Here is an 18,299-nt window from a genome sequence, read left to right on the forward strand (position 1 = left end):
AGCGCCGCGGTCCAGGCGCCGGAGCAACAGCTACCGGACTACATTTCCCAGCGTACACAGCGGGAGGGAGCCTACAGGAAAACGAATGCTCTTGCCACTGGGATTATATCCGATTGGCTGATCTGGGTACGTCACTGCTGGCTGAGGGCTGCGCTCAGGCCCGTGGATCTCATCGAAGATGGCGGCGCGATATCTGTCCGGTATTACCAGGCGAGTCTCCCTGTGGACAGTCTCAGGGACACCACGTAGAGAATTTTGGTCTCGATTCAGGTAAAACTGAAGGGTGGACGGTGGGTCACGTTCAAGGAAAGTTAAGGAGGATGAGGGACGAATTCAAAAGAGGGTGTTAACGCTATCGTGGTCCCGCGCCTGATCGGAGCAAGAACAAGGAGGTACGGTTAGGGTCCCGAGTTGAGAAGCACTCATTGAGTGGTGGGACCCAGTCTCTTCCCCTCTCGGCCTTAGTTTTCTCATCTTATAACGGAAATACCACCCCCTTTCCCTTTCACTTCACTCATTCATTTATTGAGCAAATAGAATTAACCTCGTGTGCGAGACACTGAGTGTGTTGCCTGAAAGCACACGAAAGCGCTTAGTAAACTAAACTCATTTGCCGGCTGTGTTTTTTCACAAGCAAGGTTCAGTAATGAAGTACCGCCTCCTCATTTTGTTTGTTCATTCATTCAGTAATTCAACAGATTTCTCAGGACCAGCATTACTCTAAGCGCCTAGGATAGAGCAGGAAAAACAAAATCCCTTCTCATCCTCGAGGTACTCCAACATATGAGGAAACAGGCCCACAGGAGGGAAGTGATTTTCCCAAAGTCACAAAGCAAGTTAATTGCAAAGCTGGATGTAGAACATAGGTCTCCTAACTCCCCATCTACTGCTTTTTCCGCTGCACGGCTGCACCGTGTGTAATTGTTTGAAGGTAAATCTAATTTGACTTAGATAGTGTTTAGGAAATCAAAACGTATGGTATTGACCCTAAGGAACAATGTATGCCCTCTTAGGTTTAAAACAAAAACTACTACAATTAGGAAATATTTTTTTCATCAGTTCATATATTAGCTTTCCCTCTTCTTTGGTTAATATTTGTTAATATTTCTAAAATATCTTCCAAGTTTGTTTTATTCATTCACTCAACAAATATTTTTTAGATTGTTTACTATAGCCAGGCTATATCTTAAGTGTTACAAGAATAAAGTGGTTACTAAAACAGACCAAATTTTTGTTCTCGTTGGGCCAATGTTCTAATGGAGGAAGAAATGAACAAATGTGTAATGTAATTTCAGGAAGTGGTAAATTATGAAGAAAACTAGAGGAAATAAGAGATTACTGAGAATGATGGTTATATTTTCTTTACTATTTTAAAAAATTTATATATTTAAGGTATACAACTTGATGTTGATTATTAGTCAAGCTAATTATCATATTCATCTCTTTACATACTTTTTTGTTTTGTTTTGTTTTAGAGAAAGGAGTTCTCACTGTGTTGCCCAGGCTGGTCTTGAACTCCTGGGCTTAATCTTCCCGCCTCAGCCTCCCAAATTGCTGGGATTACAGGGGTGAACCACCATGCCTGGCCAGTTAGAATTTTTGTGTGTGTGGTGAAAACACTTAAAAGAGTTTTCTCTCAGAAGATTTCGAGTATACAGTACAGTATTATTAATGGTCATCACCATGGTGTACGTTAGATCTCTGGAACTTACTCATTCTATGTAATTTAAATTTTATCTTTGTCCAACATCTCTCCATTTCCACCACCCCTGGGAACCACCATCCTACTCTGTTTCTGTGACTTTTTATTTGTTTTGGAGATGGAGTCTTGCTCTGTCTCCAGGCTGGACTGCAGTGGCGCCATCTCAGCTCACTGCAACTTCTGCCTCCCAGGTTCAAACGATTCTCCTGCCTTAGCTTCCCAAGTAGCGGGGACTATAGGCGCCCGCCACCACACCCAGCTAATTTTTGTATTTTTAGTAGAGACGGTTTCTCCATGTTGGCCAGGATCGTCTCGATCTCTTGACCTCATGATCCACCTACCTAAGCCTCCCAAAGTGCTTGCTGGGATTACAGGCATGAGCCACCACGCCCGGCCTAATTTGACTTTTTTAGGTACTACATATAAGTGAGATCATGTGGTATTTTTCTGTCTGGCTTATTTCTCGTAGCATAATATTTTCTAGGTTTATCCATGTGTTACATATATCCTTTTTTAAGGCTGAATAAAATGCCATTTTATGTGTGTGTATGTATGCACACACATAATATATACATATATATTCATAGACACATATATACACACAATGGCATTTTATTCAGCCTTAAATATTGTGTGTGTGTGTGTGTATACATATATACATATACACATATACACACATGCTGCAATGAAGATGAGAGTGCAGATATCTCTTTGAGATACTGCTTTCATTTCCTTTGGATATATACCCAGTGGTAAGATCGCTAGATCTTAGGATAGTTAGGATAGTTCTGTTTATAACTTTTTGAGGAACCTCAATTCGGTTTTTTATAATAGTTCTGCCAATTTTCATTCCCATCAGCAGTATATAAGGGTGCCTTTTTTTCCATGTCCTTACCGCACTTGTCTTTTTGGTAATGACCATCCTAATGAGTATGAGGTGATGTTTATTTGTAATTTTTTTTTAATGTTTATGGATACATAATAATTGTGCATATTTATGGGGTACACATAATATTTTGATGCAAGCATACAATATGTAATGGCCAAATGTGAATAGTTGACATATCCATCATGTTATTTATTTGTTTTGGGAGCATTCTAAATCTTCACTTCTAGCTATTTTGAAATATAAATAAATTATTACTAACTATAGTCACCCAATTGTGAAATCAAACACTAGAACTTACTCTTTCTAGCGGTATTTCTCTTCTCTAACTGTATTACCCTTTTTCACTGTATTTCTAACCAATCGGTCTTCATACCCCACCTCCTCACTACCCTTCCCAGCCTCTGGTAACCATCAATTTATTACTACCTCCATGAGGTCATTTTTTTTTTTGGTTCACACATAGAAGTGAGAATGTGCGATATCTGTCTGTCTGCACCTGGCTTATTTCACTTAACAGTGTCCTCCAATTTCATCCATGTTACTGCAAGTGACAGGATTTCATCATTTTTTAATGGCTGAATAATATTCCATAGATTATATGTACAGTTTTTTTTAATATCCATTCATCCATTGGTAGAAACTTAGTTTGATTCCATATCTTGGCTATTGTGAATAATGCTGTAATAAACATGGAGTGCAGATATCTCTGTCAGACTGATTAACTTTCTTTTGGACGTATACCAAGCAGTGGGATTGCTGGATCATATGGTAATTCTGTTTTTCGTTTTTTTTGGGAAATTTCCATACTTTTCTCCATAGCAGTTGTGCTAATTTACATTACCACCAATAGTGTACTAGTATTCCACTTTCTCTATATCCTTGCCAGCATTTGTTATTTTTTGTCTTTTAAATAATAGTCATTTTAACTGAGGTGAGATGATACTTCATTGTGGTTTTGAGTTGCATTTCCCTGATGATTAGAGATCTTTTTTTTATATACCTGTTGGTCTTTTGTATATCTTCTTTGAGAAATACGTATTCAGATCTTTTGCTATGTTTAAATCAGTTTTTGTTGTTGTTGTTGTTATTGAGTTGTTTGGGTTCCTTATATATTCTGGTTATTAATCCCTTGTCAGATAGTTTGCCAATTTTTCTCCTATCCTCTAGGTTTTCTGTTCACTTCGTTTATTGTTGCCTTTGCTATACACAAGCTTTTTAGCTTGATGTAATCCCATTTGTTGATTTTTGTTCTTGTCGCCTGTGCTTTTGAGGTCTTACTCAAAAGGTCATTGCCTAGACCAAAGTCCTGAAGCATCTCCCCAATGTTTTCTTCTACACAGAAGCTTTTTAGTTTAGTGTAATCCCGTTTGTCTACTTTTGTTCTTGTTGCCTGTGCTTTTGCGGTCTTACTCAAGAGGTCGTTGCCCAGACCAGTGTCCTGAAACATCTCCCCAATGTTTTCTTCTAGTAGTGTTATAGTTTTGTAACTGCCCAATGGGTTCACTTTGCCTAGACAGAGCTGATGTGTCAAGGCAGAGGAATTGCAGTGGAGAAAGTAATTCACACAGAGTCGGCTGTGCAGGACACTGGACTTTTATTATTAGTCAAATCTGTCTCCCCGAAAACTCAGGGATCAGAGGTTTTAAAGATAATTTGGCAGGTGGGGGCCCCGGAAATGGGGAGTGTTGATTGGTTGGGTTGGAAATGAAATCACAGGGGGACTAAGTGAGTTCTTGCCAACTTATGTTCCTGGATGGGATCACAGAACTGGTTGAGCCAGATTACCGGCTTCGGTGGTGTCAGCTAATCCATTGAGTGCAGGGTCTGCAAAATATCTCAAGCACTGACCGTGGATTTTACAATAGCAGTGTTATCCCCAGGAGCAATTTGGGGAGGATCAGACTCTTGCAGCTGGAGTCTGTATGACCTGTAACCATAATTTCTAATCTTGTAGCTAATTTGTTAGTCCTACAAAAGCAAACTGGTTCCTGGGCAAGAAGAAGGTCTTTTCAGAAAAAGGCTATTATCAATTTTGTTTCGGAGTCAAACCATAAACTGAATTCCTTCCCATGGTTAGTTTGGCCTATGTCCAGGAATGAACAAGGACAGCTTAAAGGTTAGAAGCAAGGTGGAGCCAGTTAGGTGCGATTTTTTTTTTCTTAGCATTACTTTGGCTATTCAAGGCATTTTGTGGTTTCATACTAATCTTAGGATTTTTTTTCTTTTTTTCTTTTTCTTTCTTTTTTTTTATTATTATACTTTAAGTTCTAGGGTACATGTGCATAACGTGCAGGTTTGTTACATATGTATACTTGTGCCATGTTGGTGTGCTGCACCCATCAACTCGTCAGCACCCATCAACTCGTCATTTACATCAGGTATAACTCCCAATGCAATCCCTCCCCCCTCCCCCCTCCCCATGATAGGCCCCGGTGTGTGATGTTCCCCTTCCCGAGTCCAAGTGATCTCATTGTTCAGTTCCCACCTATGAGTGAGAACATGCGGTGTTTGGTTTTCTGTTCTTGTGATAGTTTGCTAAGAATGATGGTTTCCAGCTGCATCCGTGTCCCTACAAAGGACACAAACTCATCCTTTTTTATGGCTGCATAGTATTCCATGGTGTATATGTGCCACATTTTCTTAATCCAGTCTGTCACTAATGGACATTTGGGTTGATTCCAAGTCTTTGCTATTGTGAATAGTGCCGCAATAAACATATGTGTGCATGTGTCTTTATAGCAGCATGATTTATAATCCTTTGGGTATATCCCCAGTAATGGGATGGCTGGGTCATATGGTACATCTAGTTCTAGATCTTTGAGGAATCTCCATACTGTTTTCCATAATGGTTGAACTAGTTTACAATCCCACCAACAGTGTAAAAGTGTTCCTATTTCTCCACATCCTCTCCAGCACCTGTTGTTTCCTGACTTTTTAATGATCGCCATTCTAACTGGTGTGAGATGGTATCTCATTGTGGTTTTGATTTGCATTTCTCTGATGGCCAGTGATGATGAGCATTTTTTCATGTGTCTGTTGGCTGTATGAATGTCTTCTTTTGAGAAATGTCTGTTCATATCCTTTGCCCACTTTTTGATGGGGTTGTTTGTTTTTTTCTTGTAAATTTGTTTGAGTTCTTTGTAGGTTCTGGATATTAGCCCTTTGTCAGATGAGTAGATTGCAAAAATGTTCTCCCATTCTGTAGGTTGCCTGTTCACTCTGATGGTAGTTTCTTTTGCTGTGCAGAAGCTTTTTAGTTTAATGAGATCCCATTTGTCAATTTTGGCTTTTGCTGCCATTGCTTTTGGTGTTTTAGACATGAAGTCTTTGCCCATGCCTATGTCCTGAATGGTACTACCTAGGTTTTTTTCCTCTAGGGTTGTTATGGTATTAGGTCTAACATTTAAGTCTCTAATCCATCTTGAATTAATTTTCGTATAAGGAGTAAGGAAAGGATCCAGTTTCAGCTTTCTACTTATGGCTAGCCAATTTTCCCAGCACCATTTATTAAATAGGGAATCCTTTCCCCATTTCTTGTTTCTCTCAGGTTTGTCAAAGATCAGATGGCTGTAGATGTGTGGTATTATTTCTGAGGACTCTGTTCTGTTCCATTGGTCTATATCTCTGTTTTGGTACCAGTACCATGCTGTTTTGGTTACTGTAGCCTTGTAGTATAGTTTGAAGTCAGGTAGCGTGATGCCTCCAGCTTTGTTCTTTTGACTTAGGATTGTCTTGGAGATGCGGGCTCTTTTTTGGTTCCATATGAACTTTAAAGCAGTTTTTTCCAATTCTGTGAAGAAACTCATTGGTAGCTTAATGGGGATGGCATTGAATCTATAAATAACCTTGGGCAGTATGGCCATTTTCACGATATTGATTCTTCCTATCCATGAGCATGGTATGTTCTTCCATTTGTTTGTGTCCTCTTTTATTTCACTCAGCAGTGGTTTGTAGTTCTCCTTGAAGAGGTCCTTTACATCCCTTGTAAGTTGGATTCCAAGGTATTTTATTCTCTTTGAAGCAATTGTGAATGGAAGTTCATTCCTGATTTGGCTCTCTGTTTGTCTGTTACTGGTGTATAAGAATGCTTGTGATTTTTGCACATTAATTTTGTATCCTGAGACTTTGCTGAAGTTGCTTATCAGCTTAAGGAGATTTTGGGCTGAGACAATGGGGTTTTCTAAATATACAATCATGTCATCTGCAAAGAGGGACAATTTGACTTCTTCTTTTCCTAACTGAATACCCTTGATTTCTTTCTCTTGACTGATTGCCCTAGCCAGAACTTCCAACACTATGTTGAATAGGAGTGGTGAGAGAGGGCATCCCTGTCTTGTGCCAGTTTTCAAAGGGAATTTTTCCAGTTTTTGCCCATTCAGTATGATATTGGCTGTGGGTTTGTCATAAATAGCTCTTATTATTTTGAGATATGTTCCACCAATACCGAATTTATTGAGCGTTTTTAGCATGAAGGGCTGTTGAATTTTGTCAAAAGCCTTTTCTGCATCTATTGAGATAATCATGTGGTTCTTGTCTTTGGTTCTGTTTATATGCTGGATTACGTTTATTGATTTGCGAATGTTGAACCAGCCTTGCATCCCAGGGATGAAGCCCACTTGATCATAGTGGATAAGCTTTTTGATGTGTTGCTGAATCCGGTTTGCCAGTATTTTATTGAGGATTTTTGCATCGATGTTCATCAGGGATACTGGTCTAAAATTCTCTTTTTATGTTGTGTCTCTGCCAGGCTTTGGTATCAGGATGATGTTGGCCTCATAAAATGAGTTAGGGAGGATTCCCTCTTTTTCTATTGATTGGAATAGTTTCAAAAGGAATGGTACCAGCTCCTCCTTGTACCTCTGGTAGAATTCAGCTGTGAATCCATCTGGTCCTGGACTTTTTTTGGTTGGTAGGCTGTTAATGATTGCCTCAATTTCAGAGCCTGCTATTGGTCTATTCAGGGATTCAACTTCTTCCTGGTTTAGTCTTGGAAGAGTGTAAGTGTCCAGGAAATTATCCATTTCTTCTAGATTTTCCAGTTTATTTGCATAGAGGTGTTTATAGTATTCTCTGATGGTAGTTTGTATTTCTGTGGGGTCGGTGGTGATATCCCCTTTATCATTTTTTATTGCATCGATTTGATTCTTCTCTCTTTTCTTCTTTATTAGTCTTGCTAGCGGTCTGTCAATTTTGTTGATCTTTTCAAAAAACCAACTCCTGGATTCATTGATTTTTTGGAGGGTTTTTTGTGTCTCTATCTCCTTCAGTTCTGCTCTGATCTTAGTTATTTCTTGCCTTCTGCTAGCCTTCGAATGTGTTTGCTCTTGCTTCTCTAGTTCTTTATATGCGATGTTAGAGTGTCAATTTTAGATCTTTCCTGCTTTCTCTTGTGGCCATTTAGTGCTATAAATTTCCCTCTACACACTGCTTTAAATGTGTCCCAGAGATTCTGGTATGTTGTATCTTTGTTCTCATTGGTTTCAAAGAACATCTTTATTTCTGCCTTCATTTCGTTATGTACCCAGTAGTCATTCAGGAGCAGGTTGTTCAGTTTCCATGTAGTTGAGCGGTTTTGATTGAGTTTCTTAGTCCTGAGTTCTAGTTTGATTGCACTGTGGTCTGAGAGACAGTTTGTTATAATTTCTGTTCTTGTACATTTGCTGAGGAGTGCTTTACTTCCAATTATGTGGTCAATTTTGGAGTAAGTACGATGTGGTGCTGAGAAGAATGTATATTCTGTTGATTTGGGGTGGAGAGTTCTATAGATGTCTATTAGGTCTGCTTGCTGCAGAGATGAGTTCAATTCCTGGATATCCTTGTTAACTTTCTGTCTCGTTGATCTGTCTAATGTTGACAGTGGAGTGTTGAAGTTATTATTGTATGGGAGTCTAAGTCTCTTTGTAAGTCTCTAAGGACTTGCTTTATGAATCTGGGTGCTCCTGTATTGGGTGCATATATATTTAGGATAGTTAGCTCTTCCTGTTGAATTGATCCCTTTACCATTATGTAATGGCCTTCTTTGTCTCTTTTGATCTTTGGTGGTTTAAAGTCTGTTTTATCAGAGACTAGTATTGCAACCCCTGCTTTTTTTTGTTCTCTGTTTGCTTGGTAAATCTTCCTCCATCCCTTTATTTTGAGCCTATGTATGTCTCTGCATGTGAGATGGGTCTCCTGAATATAGCAGACTGATGGGTCTTGACTCTTTATCCAGTTTGCCAGTCTGTGTCTTTTAATTGGAGCATTTAGTCCATTTACATTTAAGGTTAAGATTGTTATGTGTGAACTTGATCCTGCCATTATGATATTAACTGGTTATTTTGCTCGTTAGTTGATGCAGTTTCTTCCTAGCTTCGAAGGTCTTTACATTTTGGCATGTTTTTGCAATGGCTGGTACCGGTTGTTCCTTTCCATGTTTAGTGCTTCCTTCAGGGTCTCTTGTAAGGCAGGCCTAGTGGTGACAAAATCTCTAAGCATTTGCTTATCTGTAAAGGATTTTATTTCTCCTTCACTTATGAAACTTAGTTTGGCTGGATATGAAATTCTGGGTTTAAAATTCTTTTCTTTAAGAATGTTGAATATTGGCCCCCACTCTCTTCTGGCTTGGAGAGTTTCTGCCGAGAGATCTGCTGTTAGTCTGATGGGCTTCCCTTTGTGGGTAACCCGACTTTTCTCTCTGGCTGCCCTTAAGATTTTTTCCTTCATTTCAACTTTGGTGAATCTGGCAATTATGTGTCTTGGAGTTGCTCTTCTCGAGGAGTATCTTTGTGGTGTTCTCTGTATTTCCTGGATTTGAATATTGGCCTGCCCTACTACGTTGGGGAAGTTCTCCTGGATGATATCCTGAAGAGTGTTTTCCAACTTGGTTCCATTTTCCCCCTCACTTTCAGGCACCCCAATCAGACGTAGATTTGGTCTTTTTACATAATCCCATACTTCTTGCAGGCTTTGTTCATTTCTTTTTCTTCTTTTTTCTTTTGGTTTCTCTTCTTGCTTCATTTCATTCATTTGATCCTCAATCGCTGATACCATTTCTTCCAGTTGATCGAGTCGGTTACTGAAGCTTGTGCATTTGTCATGTATTTCTCGTGTCATGGTTTTCATCTCTTTCATTTCGTTTATGACCTTCTCTGCATGAATTACTCTAGCCATCAGTTCTTCCACTTTTTTTTCAAGATTTTTAGTTTCTTTGCGCTGGGTACGTAATTCCTCCTTTAGCTCTGAGAAGTTTGATGGACTGAAGCCTTCTTCTCTCATCTCGTCAAAGTCATTCTCCGTCCAGCTTTGATCCGTTGCTGGCGATGATCTGCGCTCCTTTGCCGGGGGAGATGCGCTCTTATTTTTTGAATTTCCAGCTTTTCTGCCCTGCTTTTTCCCCATCTTTGTGGTTTTACCTGCCTCTGGTCTTTGATGATGGTGACGTACTGATGGGGTTTTGGTGTAGGTGTCCTTCCTGTTTGATAGTTTTCCTTCTAACAGTCAGGACCCTCAGCTGTAGGTCTGTTGGAGATTGCTTGAGGTCCACTCCAGACCCTGTTTGCCTGGGTATCAGCAGCAGAGGCTGCAGAAGATAGAATATTGCTGAACAGTGAGTGTACCTGTCTGATTCTTGCTTTGGAAGCTTCCTCTCAGGGATGTACTCCACCCTGTGAGGTGTGGGGTGTCAGACTGCCCCTAGTGGGGGATGTCTCCCAGTTAGGCTACTCAGGGGTCAGGGACCCACTTGAGCAGGCAGTCTGTCCCTTCTCAGATCTCAGCCTCCTTGCTGGGAGATCCACTGCTCTCTTCAAAGCTGTCAGACAGAGTCCTTTGTGTCTGCAGAGGTTTCTGCTGCTTTTGTTATTGTTTACTGTGCCCTGTCCCCAGAGGTGGAGTCTACAGAGACAGGCAGGTTTCCTTGAGCTGCTATGAGCTCCACCCAGTTCGAGCTTCCCAGCACCTTTGTTTACCTACTTAAGCCTCAGCAATGGCGGGCGCCCCTCCCTCAGCCTCGCTGCTGCCTTGCCAGTAGATCACAGACTGCTATGCTAGCAATGAGGGAGGCTCCGTGAGCGTGGGACCCTTCCGGCCAGGTGTGGGATATAATCACCTGGTGTGCCTGTTTGCTTAAAGCGCAGTATTGGGGTGGGAGTTACCCGATTTTCCAGGTGTTGTGTGTCTCAGTTCCCCTGGCTAGGAAAAGGGATTCCCTTCCCCCTTGCGCTTCCCAGGTGAGGCGATGCCTCGCCCTGCTTCAGCTCTCGCTGGTCGGGCTGCAGCAGCTGACCAGCACCGATTGTCCGGCACTCCCTAGTGAGATGAACCCAGTACCTCAGTTGAAAATGCAGAAATCACCGGTCTTCTGTGTCGCTCGCGCTGGGAGTTGGAGACTGGAGGTGTTCCTATTCGGCCATCTTCAGGAATTTTTTTCTATTTCTGTGAAGAACGTCATTGGTATTTTGATAAAGATTACATTGACAGTATATTGCTTTGAGTAGCATAAGCATTTCAACAACATTAATTCTCCCAATCCATGAACATGGGATATCTCCATTTTTTGTGTGTCCCCTTCAATTTTTTTCATCAGTGTTTTATAGTTTTTATTGTAGAGGCCTTTTACTTCTTTGTTGAAGTCTATTCCTAGATTTTTGTGTGTGTGTGTGTGTGGCTGTTGTTAATGGAATTGATTTCTTGATTTCTTTTTCAGATTGTTTACTATTGGCATATGGAAATGCTACTGATTTTGTATGTTGATTTTTGAATTCTGAAACTTTACTGAATTTGTTATTTCTAAGAGCTTTTTGGTGGATATTTAGGTTTTTCTAAATATACATATATCAAGATATATAAGATTATATATCTTACATATGATATGTAAGATCATATATCAAATAAGAACAATTTGACTTCTTTTCAATTTTGATGTACTTTATTTCTTTCTCTTATCTAATTGCTGTGGCTAGGACTTCAAGTTCTGTTTTGAATACAAGTGATGAAAGTGAGCATCCTTGTCTTGTTCAAGATCTTAGAGGAAAGGCTTTCAGCTTTTTCCCATTCAATGGTGCTAGCTTGTTTTGTGTCCTTGTTTGGTGGGTTTGTCATGCATGACTTTTATTATGTTGAAGTATGTTCCTTCAGTATCCAGTTTATTGACAGTTTTTATCATGAAAGGCTGTTGAATTCTATGAAATGCTTTTTCAGCATCTATTGAAATGATCACATGATTCTTGTTCTTGATTCTGTCAATGTGATGTATCGAGTTTGTTGTTTTGCATATGTTGAACCATTCTTGCATTCTGGGATGAATGTTGAGGAGTTTTGCATCTGTGCTCATCAGGAATATTGACCTGTGGTTTTCCTTTTTTATTTTGTCTTTGTCTGGTTTTGGTATCAGGGTAATGCTGGTCTTGTAGAATGTGTTTTCCTTTTTTATTTTGTCTTTGTCTGGTTTTGGCATCAGGGTAATGCTAGCCTTGTAGAATGTGTTTGGAAGTATTGTCTCCTCTTCAGTGTTTTGGAATAGCTTTGGTAGAATTCTTATTGGTTGGCATTAGTTCTTCTTTAAATGCTTGGTGGAGTTCAGTAGTGAAGCCATCAAATCTTAAGCTTTTCTTTGATGGGAGACTTTTATTACAGCTTCTATCTCATTATTTCTGTTGGGTTTTCTATTTCTTCATGATTCAGTCCTGCTAAGTTGTCTGTGCCTAGGAATTAATCCATCTCTTCTAGGTTTTCCAATCTATTGATGTATAGTTGCTTGTAATAATCTCTAATTAGCCTTTAAATTTTTGTGATATCAGTGTAATCTCCTTTTTTGCCTCTAATTTTATTTATTTGTGTCTTTTCTCTGTTTTTCTTATTCTAGATAAAGGTTTGTTGATTTTAATTTTTCAATAAACCAACTTTTTAATTCATTGATCTTTTTAATTGCTTTTTTTAGTCTATTTCATTTGTTTCTACACTGATCTTATTTCTTTCCTTCTACTAATTTTGGGTTTGGTTTGTCTTTTTCTAATTTAAGGTGCATCTTTAGATTGTTTATTTGAAATTTTTCTTTTTTCATGTAGGTGTTTATTACTATAAGCTTCCCTCTTATTACTGCTTTTGCTGTATCACATAGATTTTGATGTGTTGTGTTTTCATTTTTATTGCTTCAAGACATTTTAAAATTTCCTTCCTAATTTCATCATTGACTCCTTGGTCATTTGGGAGCATGTTATTTTTTATGTAGTTGTATAATTTCCAGAGTTCTTGTTATTGATGTCTAGTGGTATTTCATTGTTGTTAGAAAAGTCCTTGATATGATTTTGAGTTTTATGAGTTTGTTAAAACTTGTTTTGTGTTCTAAGATACAGTCTACCCTGGAGAATGTACCATGTACTCATGAGAAGACTATGTATTCTGCAGCAGTTGGGTGAAATGTTCTCTAAGTGTCAAGTCCATTTGGTGTAGAATTTAATTCCAGTGTTTCTTCGTTGATTTTGTCTGGATGATCTATTATTGAGAGTGGGTGTTGAAATCCACAACTATTAATGTATTGTAGTCTATCTCTTCCTTTAGATTTATTAATATTTGTGTTATATGTTTAGGTTCTCCAATATTGGTTGCATATATATTTATAATTGTTATATGCGTTTGCTGAATTGACTCTTTATGATTATGTAATGACCTTCTTAATCTCTTTTATAGTTTTTGACTTGAAATTTATTTTATCTGATGTAAGTGTAGCTACTCCTGTTCTTTTTGGTTTCTGTTTGCATGGAATATCTTTTTCCATCTCTTCACTTTCTGTGAAGTAGAATATAAGTAAAATTAAAAGTCAGGTAGGATGTGATGCACTCTGAGAGCAGTATAAAGTGCTGAAGAGATCACATGAAATTACAATTATATTTGATTCTGGAAATTACGTAAAGCCTCTTGGAAGAGAACAATTTTATCCTAAGACTTACAGAATAAGCAAGATTTACATAGGTGAAGATAAAAGACAGACATTTTAAGATATAACTTGAGCCAACACATTGTGTCAGGAAAGTGGGAGTGTGCTTGGGACACAGGATATAGAGTACCACATGGAGTATATGTAGGTAATCAGTGAAAGGTAAGACCAGAAAGGTAGATTGAGGTGGGATCTTGGAGGATGGGGTATCCCAGACAGAATGATTTATCTTACTTCTTCACCTATTCTTAGGAATTCTTACAGTATGTAAAATATATACTTAGTTTTTTTCTGTCTCTCCCAACTCAGTTCAACTATGAACGTTCTAAGGGCAGGGGCCTATCATATTCTTTACTACTCTCCACGGTCCCCAGCGGTAGTCGGTGTGCCTTTGTTGATTTTGATTGGTAGGCAAGATTTGGTCTGGTGTTTGTCAACTTCATTAATAGATTTGTGTGTTTTTGATCATTCCAGAAAAGAGAAAGAGCCAGTGGTTGCTGAGACAGTAGAAGAGAAAAAGGAACCTATCCTAGTGTGTCCACCCTTACGAAGCCAAGCATACACACCACCTGAAGATCTCCAGAGTCGTTTGGAATCTTACGTTAAAGAAGTTTTTGGTTCATCTCTTCCTAGTAATTGGCAAGACATCTCCCTGGAAGATAGTCGTCTAAAGTTCAATCTTTTGGCACATTTAGCTGATGACTTGGGTCATGTAGTCCCTAACTCCAGACTCCACCAGATGTGCAGGGTTAGAGATGTTCTTGATTTCTATAATGTCCCTATTCAAGATAGATCTAAATTTGATGAACTCAGTGCCAGTAATCTGCCTCCAAATTTGAAAATCACTTGGAGTTACTAAGCAATTTGGAAGAGAAACACATCAAAATCATTGTTTTTCCCTGACCAAGAGGGCTGCTCATTAGACCTTTTGATACTTTACCATGTGAAATACTACCAGAACTGTTCTCTAAACCCACTTTTTCTGTAGAGGAATGTATTATCTTTTTTTGTCTCATATTATGAATGGACAAATAACGGACTTTCTGTTTTCATATTTGCTGAAACCATTTTTTAAATGAAATTAGGTAATTATTAATTTATGAAAAGTTTTGAGAGAGCACTGTCATTAACTTGGGTTTAAGACAGGAGGACATTGCAAGTTCACACCCTTCATAGGCATAAAGTAGTTGCAAGAAAATATTTTCATCCTGTTAGGATTCATATCTAAGATAGAGTTATTATGCATTGCCCATATACAAATAAACTTTTATTAGATAGATACCTATAAAAGAAACATAAAAGTATGTTATGTATTACTGACAGTTCTAGATTAATTTCTTTTAGAATTAAAGTAGATTTGTTAAAGTGTATTGTGTGTTGTAAATTTTTTAAGTGAAATTTGCTGGTGTTCTCCCTTGCCATTTCTTTCCAGTAAGTATAACTTTGAAAAAATTAGAATATGTGCCACCTATTGAGTGCTGTGATTCTTCCTCATAAGAGATGTGCCAGATTCTATGTCTAATTGCGTATTCTCTTCAGAGGAGATGATGCTGATTTTAAACCTTTTTTTCTATAACTTTTAAAAAGTGGTGTTGAGTATTGACTAGAGTGGCAAGTCTTTGTATTTTAATGGACTTAATTTGTGGAAATTACTTAAATAGCAGGTTATCAGATAGTTCTGAATGACAAAGTTGTTAAATTCAGGATTATTGTTTTCAGGCTTTAGATATGGCTGGAGAGTAATGAGACAGAAAGAATGTCTTACATTGTTTTGACTGCTGACAATTCCTAAAGAAAAGTGATAGAAAGGTTTTTAACAAAAGAAATTGCATTCTCTTTCCCAGGGTGACTCCTTTGAAGAGGGCAAAATTCAGTTGGGAATATAAATTCTGGAATCTTCATTAAGAAAATTAGTTGACAGTGTAGACATTCCCTACAAATATCATCCACAGGCACTTCATTCAAGAACTTCAGGTGTCAGAATGCCTGGAACTCTGGAGCTTAGACATTAGAGTTGATCCCTTGATATCCCTTGGGGATTGGTTCCAGGACACCTACTTGGATACCAAAGTCCACAGATGCCCAAGCCCCTTGTATGAAATGATGTGGTATTTGCATATTATGTATGCACATCCTCCCATATACTTTAAATCATCTTTAGATTACTTATAATACTGAATACAATGCAAATAGTATTTACAATTGTGAATACAATGTAAATAGTTATGTAAATACGTAAATTGTGAATACAATGTAGTTATGTAAATATGTAAATTTTAAAGTTATGTAAATATATAGCTATGTAAATAGCTATATAAATAGTATTTACAATTGTGAATACAATGTAAATAGCTATGTAAATAGTGAATACAATGTAAATAGCTATGTAAATAGTTGTTATGCTGATTATTTAGGGAATAATCAGAAGGAAAAAAGTATACATATTCAGCATATTCAGTACAGATGTAGTCATCTTCTCCTTCCCCCTCCCCCAAACATTTTTGATCCACAATTGGTTGAATCCACGGATGGAGAACACACAGATACAGAAGACCTACTGTATGTCCTTCTGCTTCTGCTGTGTAAAAGATTCAGCAAGGAATCATTGGAATTTTATGTACAGGATTTCATTATCTTATTTTCTATACAATTTTTCCTTCTGATCCAGAGACACAGAAAAACAAAGGGCATGATGGAAATAAGGGATGAGGAGGTCTATATGGAAAAACAGTTAAAACTGGAGAGGTAACTGCAAAAACCAAGCAGCTTCATGTGATTGTTAGGACAGAAGAAATTTCTCCTTTGTAGCCTAAAGCAATATTCTGAAAATGTAATGTGCATATTAATCATTTGGGATCTTTTATTTATTCATTTTTTCATGTGGGGATCTTTTTAAAATGCAAATTCTGATTCGGTAAGTCTGGAGTAGGTCCAGGTCCAGAGCTTCTGCATGCTTCAAAAGCTGATTATGTTTTGAGAACATGGATCTAGGTGCTAGTAATGAGGTGGGAGACAAGTACTGCTACCTGAAACAACAGCCCTGGTAAATTTAGCCAACAAGGAGGGTAAACACATCCCAACAGGGAAGGTAAGCTGCATGTCCATCAGTACCTCTAGAGGGCATCACTGGTTTATAGTTCAATACAGTGAATATGTCAGAATAATGGCCTTTAGTTTTCCTGAAAGATTAAATTAGGCTTGCTGACTTGTTTAATGAGATAATCAAACATATATTGTAATTTTAAAGAGTTTACATTTTTAAAAATTTAATGATTTTTACATTAAAAAGGTATCAGTTAACTAATTTTACTTAGTTGGAACTTCTGTAAGCTTAGTAGGTATGCTTACATAAAGCCTGCTAATAGAGATTCAGACTCAATAGAATGGTTTTACATATGTAATATATGTTTTAAACAGCATAAATAGACTCCTCCCTCTCTTAACGTGTCATTTTTCTGATTACAAAAGTAGCACATTGTTTTTAGAAAATTGGGGAAGAAAAAAGCAAAAACAAGAATGAAAAAACCTATTTTGCCGCTCATAATTACCTAACATTTTGGTATATTTTCAAATGAAAAAAAATATATTTTACAATTACTGTATTTTACAATTACTATGGCATCATGCTCCCCTTCACATTAGAAGCATTTCCCCATATTTTTAAATAGACAAGAATAACAAATTTGATTAATAGCATATTATTATGTAATTAGATGTCATGCAATTATTTAACCAATATTCAATTGGCTATTTAAATTGTTCCCAGTGTTTTGCTTTTCTGTTCTTTCTAATCCTGCTTTTCTAGTTCTTAGAGAATTGGTCTGCCATAAATCTTTCTACTCAGAAGTAGAAGCTACTCTACTGTGAATTTCTTGACCCTAAACCTAGGAATGAACAATTTGGTCCTGCTTCTTTGATTCATAATCCCATTAGCACATATTCTGTGAATCCTAAAACACAAAGTGACAAGGACCTTGAAATTTTCACTAGGTTGTTTCACAGTGCAAAAATCCTAAAGCTTTTACTTAAAAGGTTTCCAAATTTAAAAAGTCAGTAACCTCTGATCCCATAGAATTCCAAAGTTAATCTTAGCTGTACAGTAACAGACTGGAGCAACCATCACAGTTCTGCTTTCCATCATGAAATACCAAATTCAAAATATGTAACACTGATGTAACAATAATATACTATCCATATTCAAATTTCACCAATGCCCTGTAATGGCCTTTATAGCAATTTCACCTCCAATCTAGGATCCAATCCTGGTTTATTTAGTTGGTCATTATTATGTTTCTTGGTCTCATTTATTCTTCAGTAAATTTTTTCAAGTAATTGATTTCATATAAGTTACCAAATTAGTTAGCATAAAATTGTTCATAATATTCCCTAACTAATGTCAACTGGATCTATAATAACAAGCCCACTTTCATTTTGAGTTGTTATTTGTGTCCTATCTTGTTTTTATTTAATCAGTCTAGGTTGTAGTTTATCCATTTTTTAGCTTTGCCTTCCTTAAAAATTATATTATTATTCATCATTCAGTTTAAAATATTTCCTAATTTCCACTGTGATTTCTTTTTGACTCATGACTTATTATCTATCTCTCTATCTATTTATATATGTATATATATATATACACATATATAAATATGTTTGATTTTCAAATATTTGGGAGTTTTCTAGATAGCTTACTGTTATTAATTTCTAATTTCATTGAGAATATATGATTTCAGTATTTTTACATGTATCAAGATTTTATGGTCTACCTTATGGCCTATCTTGTTGAACATGCCATG

The 18,299-nt window shown here is 37.5% G+C and overlaps 1 protein-coding gene across 2 annotated transcripts; it reads left to right on the forward strand.

Moving 5' to 3' along the window:
• The first annotated feature begins 156 nt into the window (after positions 1-156).
• On the forward strand, positions 157-15,528 carry MRPL50 (mitochondrial ribosomal protein L50). 2 transcript variants are annotated; one of them, NM_001194797.3, is given in 3 exon segments: positions 169-270; positions 13,978-14,251; positions 15,348-15,528. In NM_001194797.3, coding segments are annotated over 3 exon segments (408 nt in total). In that variant the 5' UTR covers positions 169-178; the 3' UTR covers positions 15,390-15,528.
• The last annotated feature ends 2,771 nt before the right edge of the window (positions 15,529-18,299 follow it).

This window comes from Macaca mulatta, chromosome 15, assembly GCF_049350105.2.
Source record: "Macaca mulatta isolate MMU2019108-1 chromosome 15, T2T-MMU8v2.0, whole genome shotgun sequence".
Classification (NCBI taxonomy): Eukaryota; Metazoa; Chordata; class Mammalia; order Primates; family Cercopithecidae; genus Macaca; species Macaca mulatta.

Excerpts from the sequence above, each read along its gene's own strand:
- MRPL50 (XM_001111283.5), top strand. The coding sequence starts at position 179 with ATGGCGGCGCGATATCTGTCCGGTATTACCAGGCGAGTCTCCCTGTGG. Across the intron at positions 271-13,977 it reads GAATTTTGGTCTCGATTCAG|AAAAGAGAAAGAGCCAGTGG; the intron begins GTAAAACTGAAG and ends TGATCATTCCAG.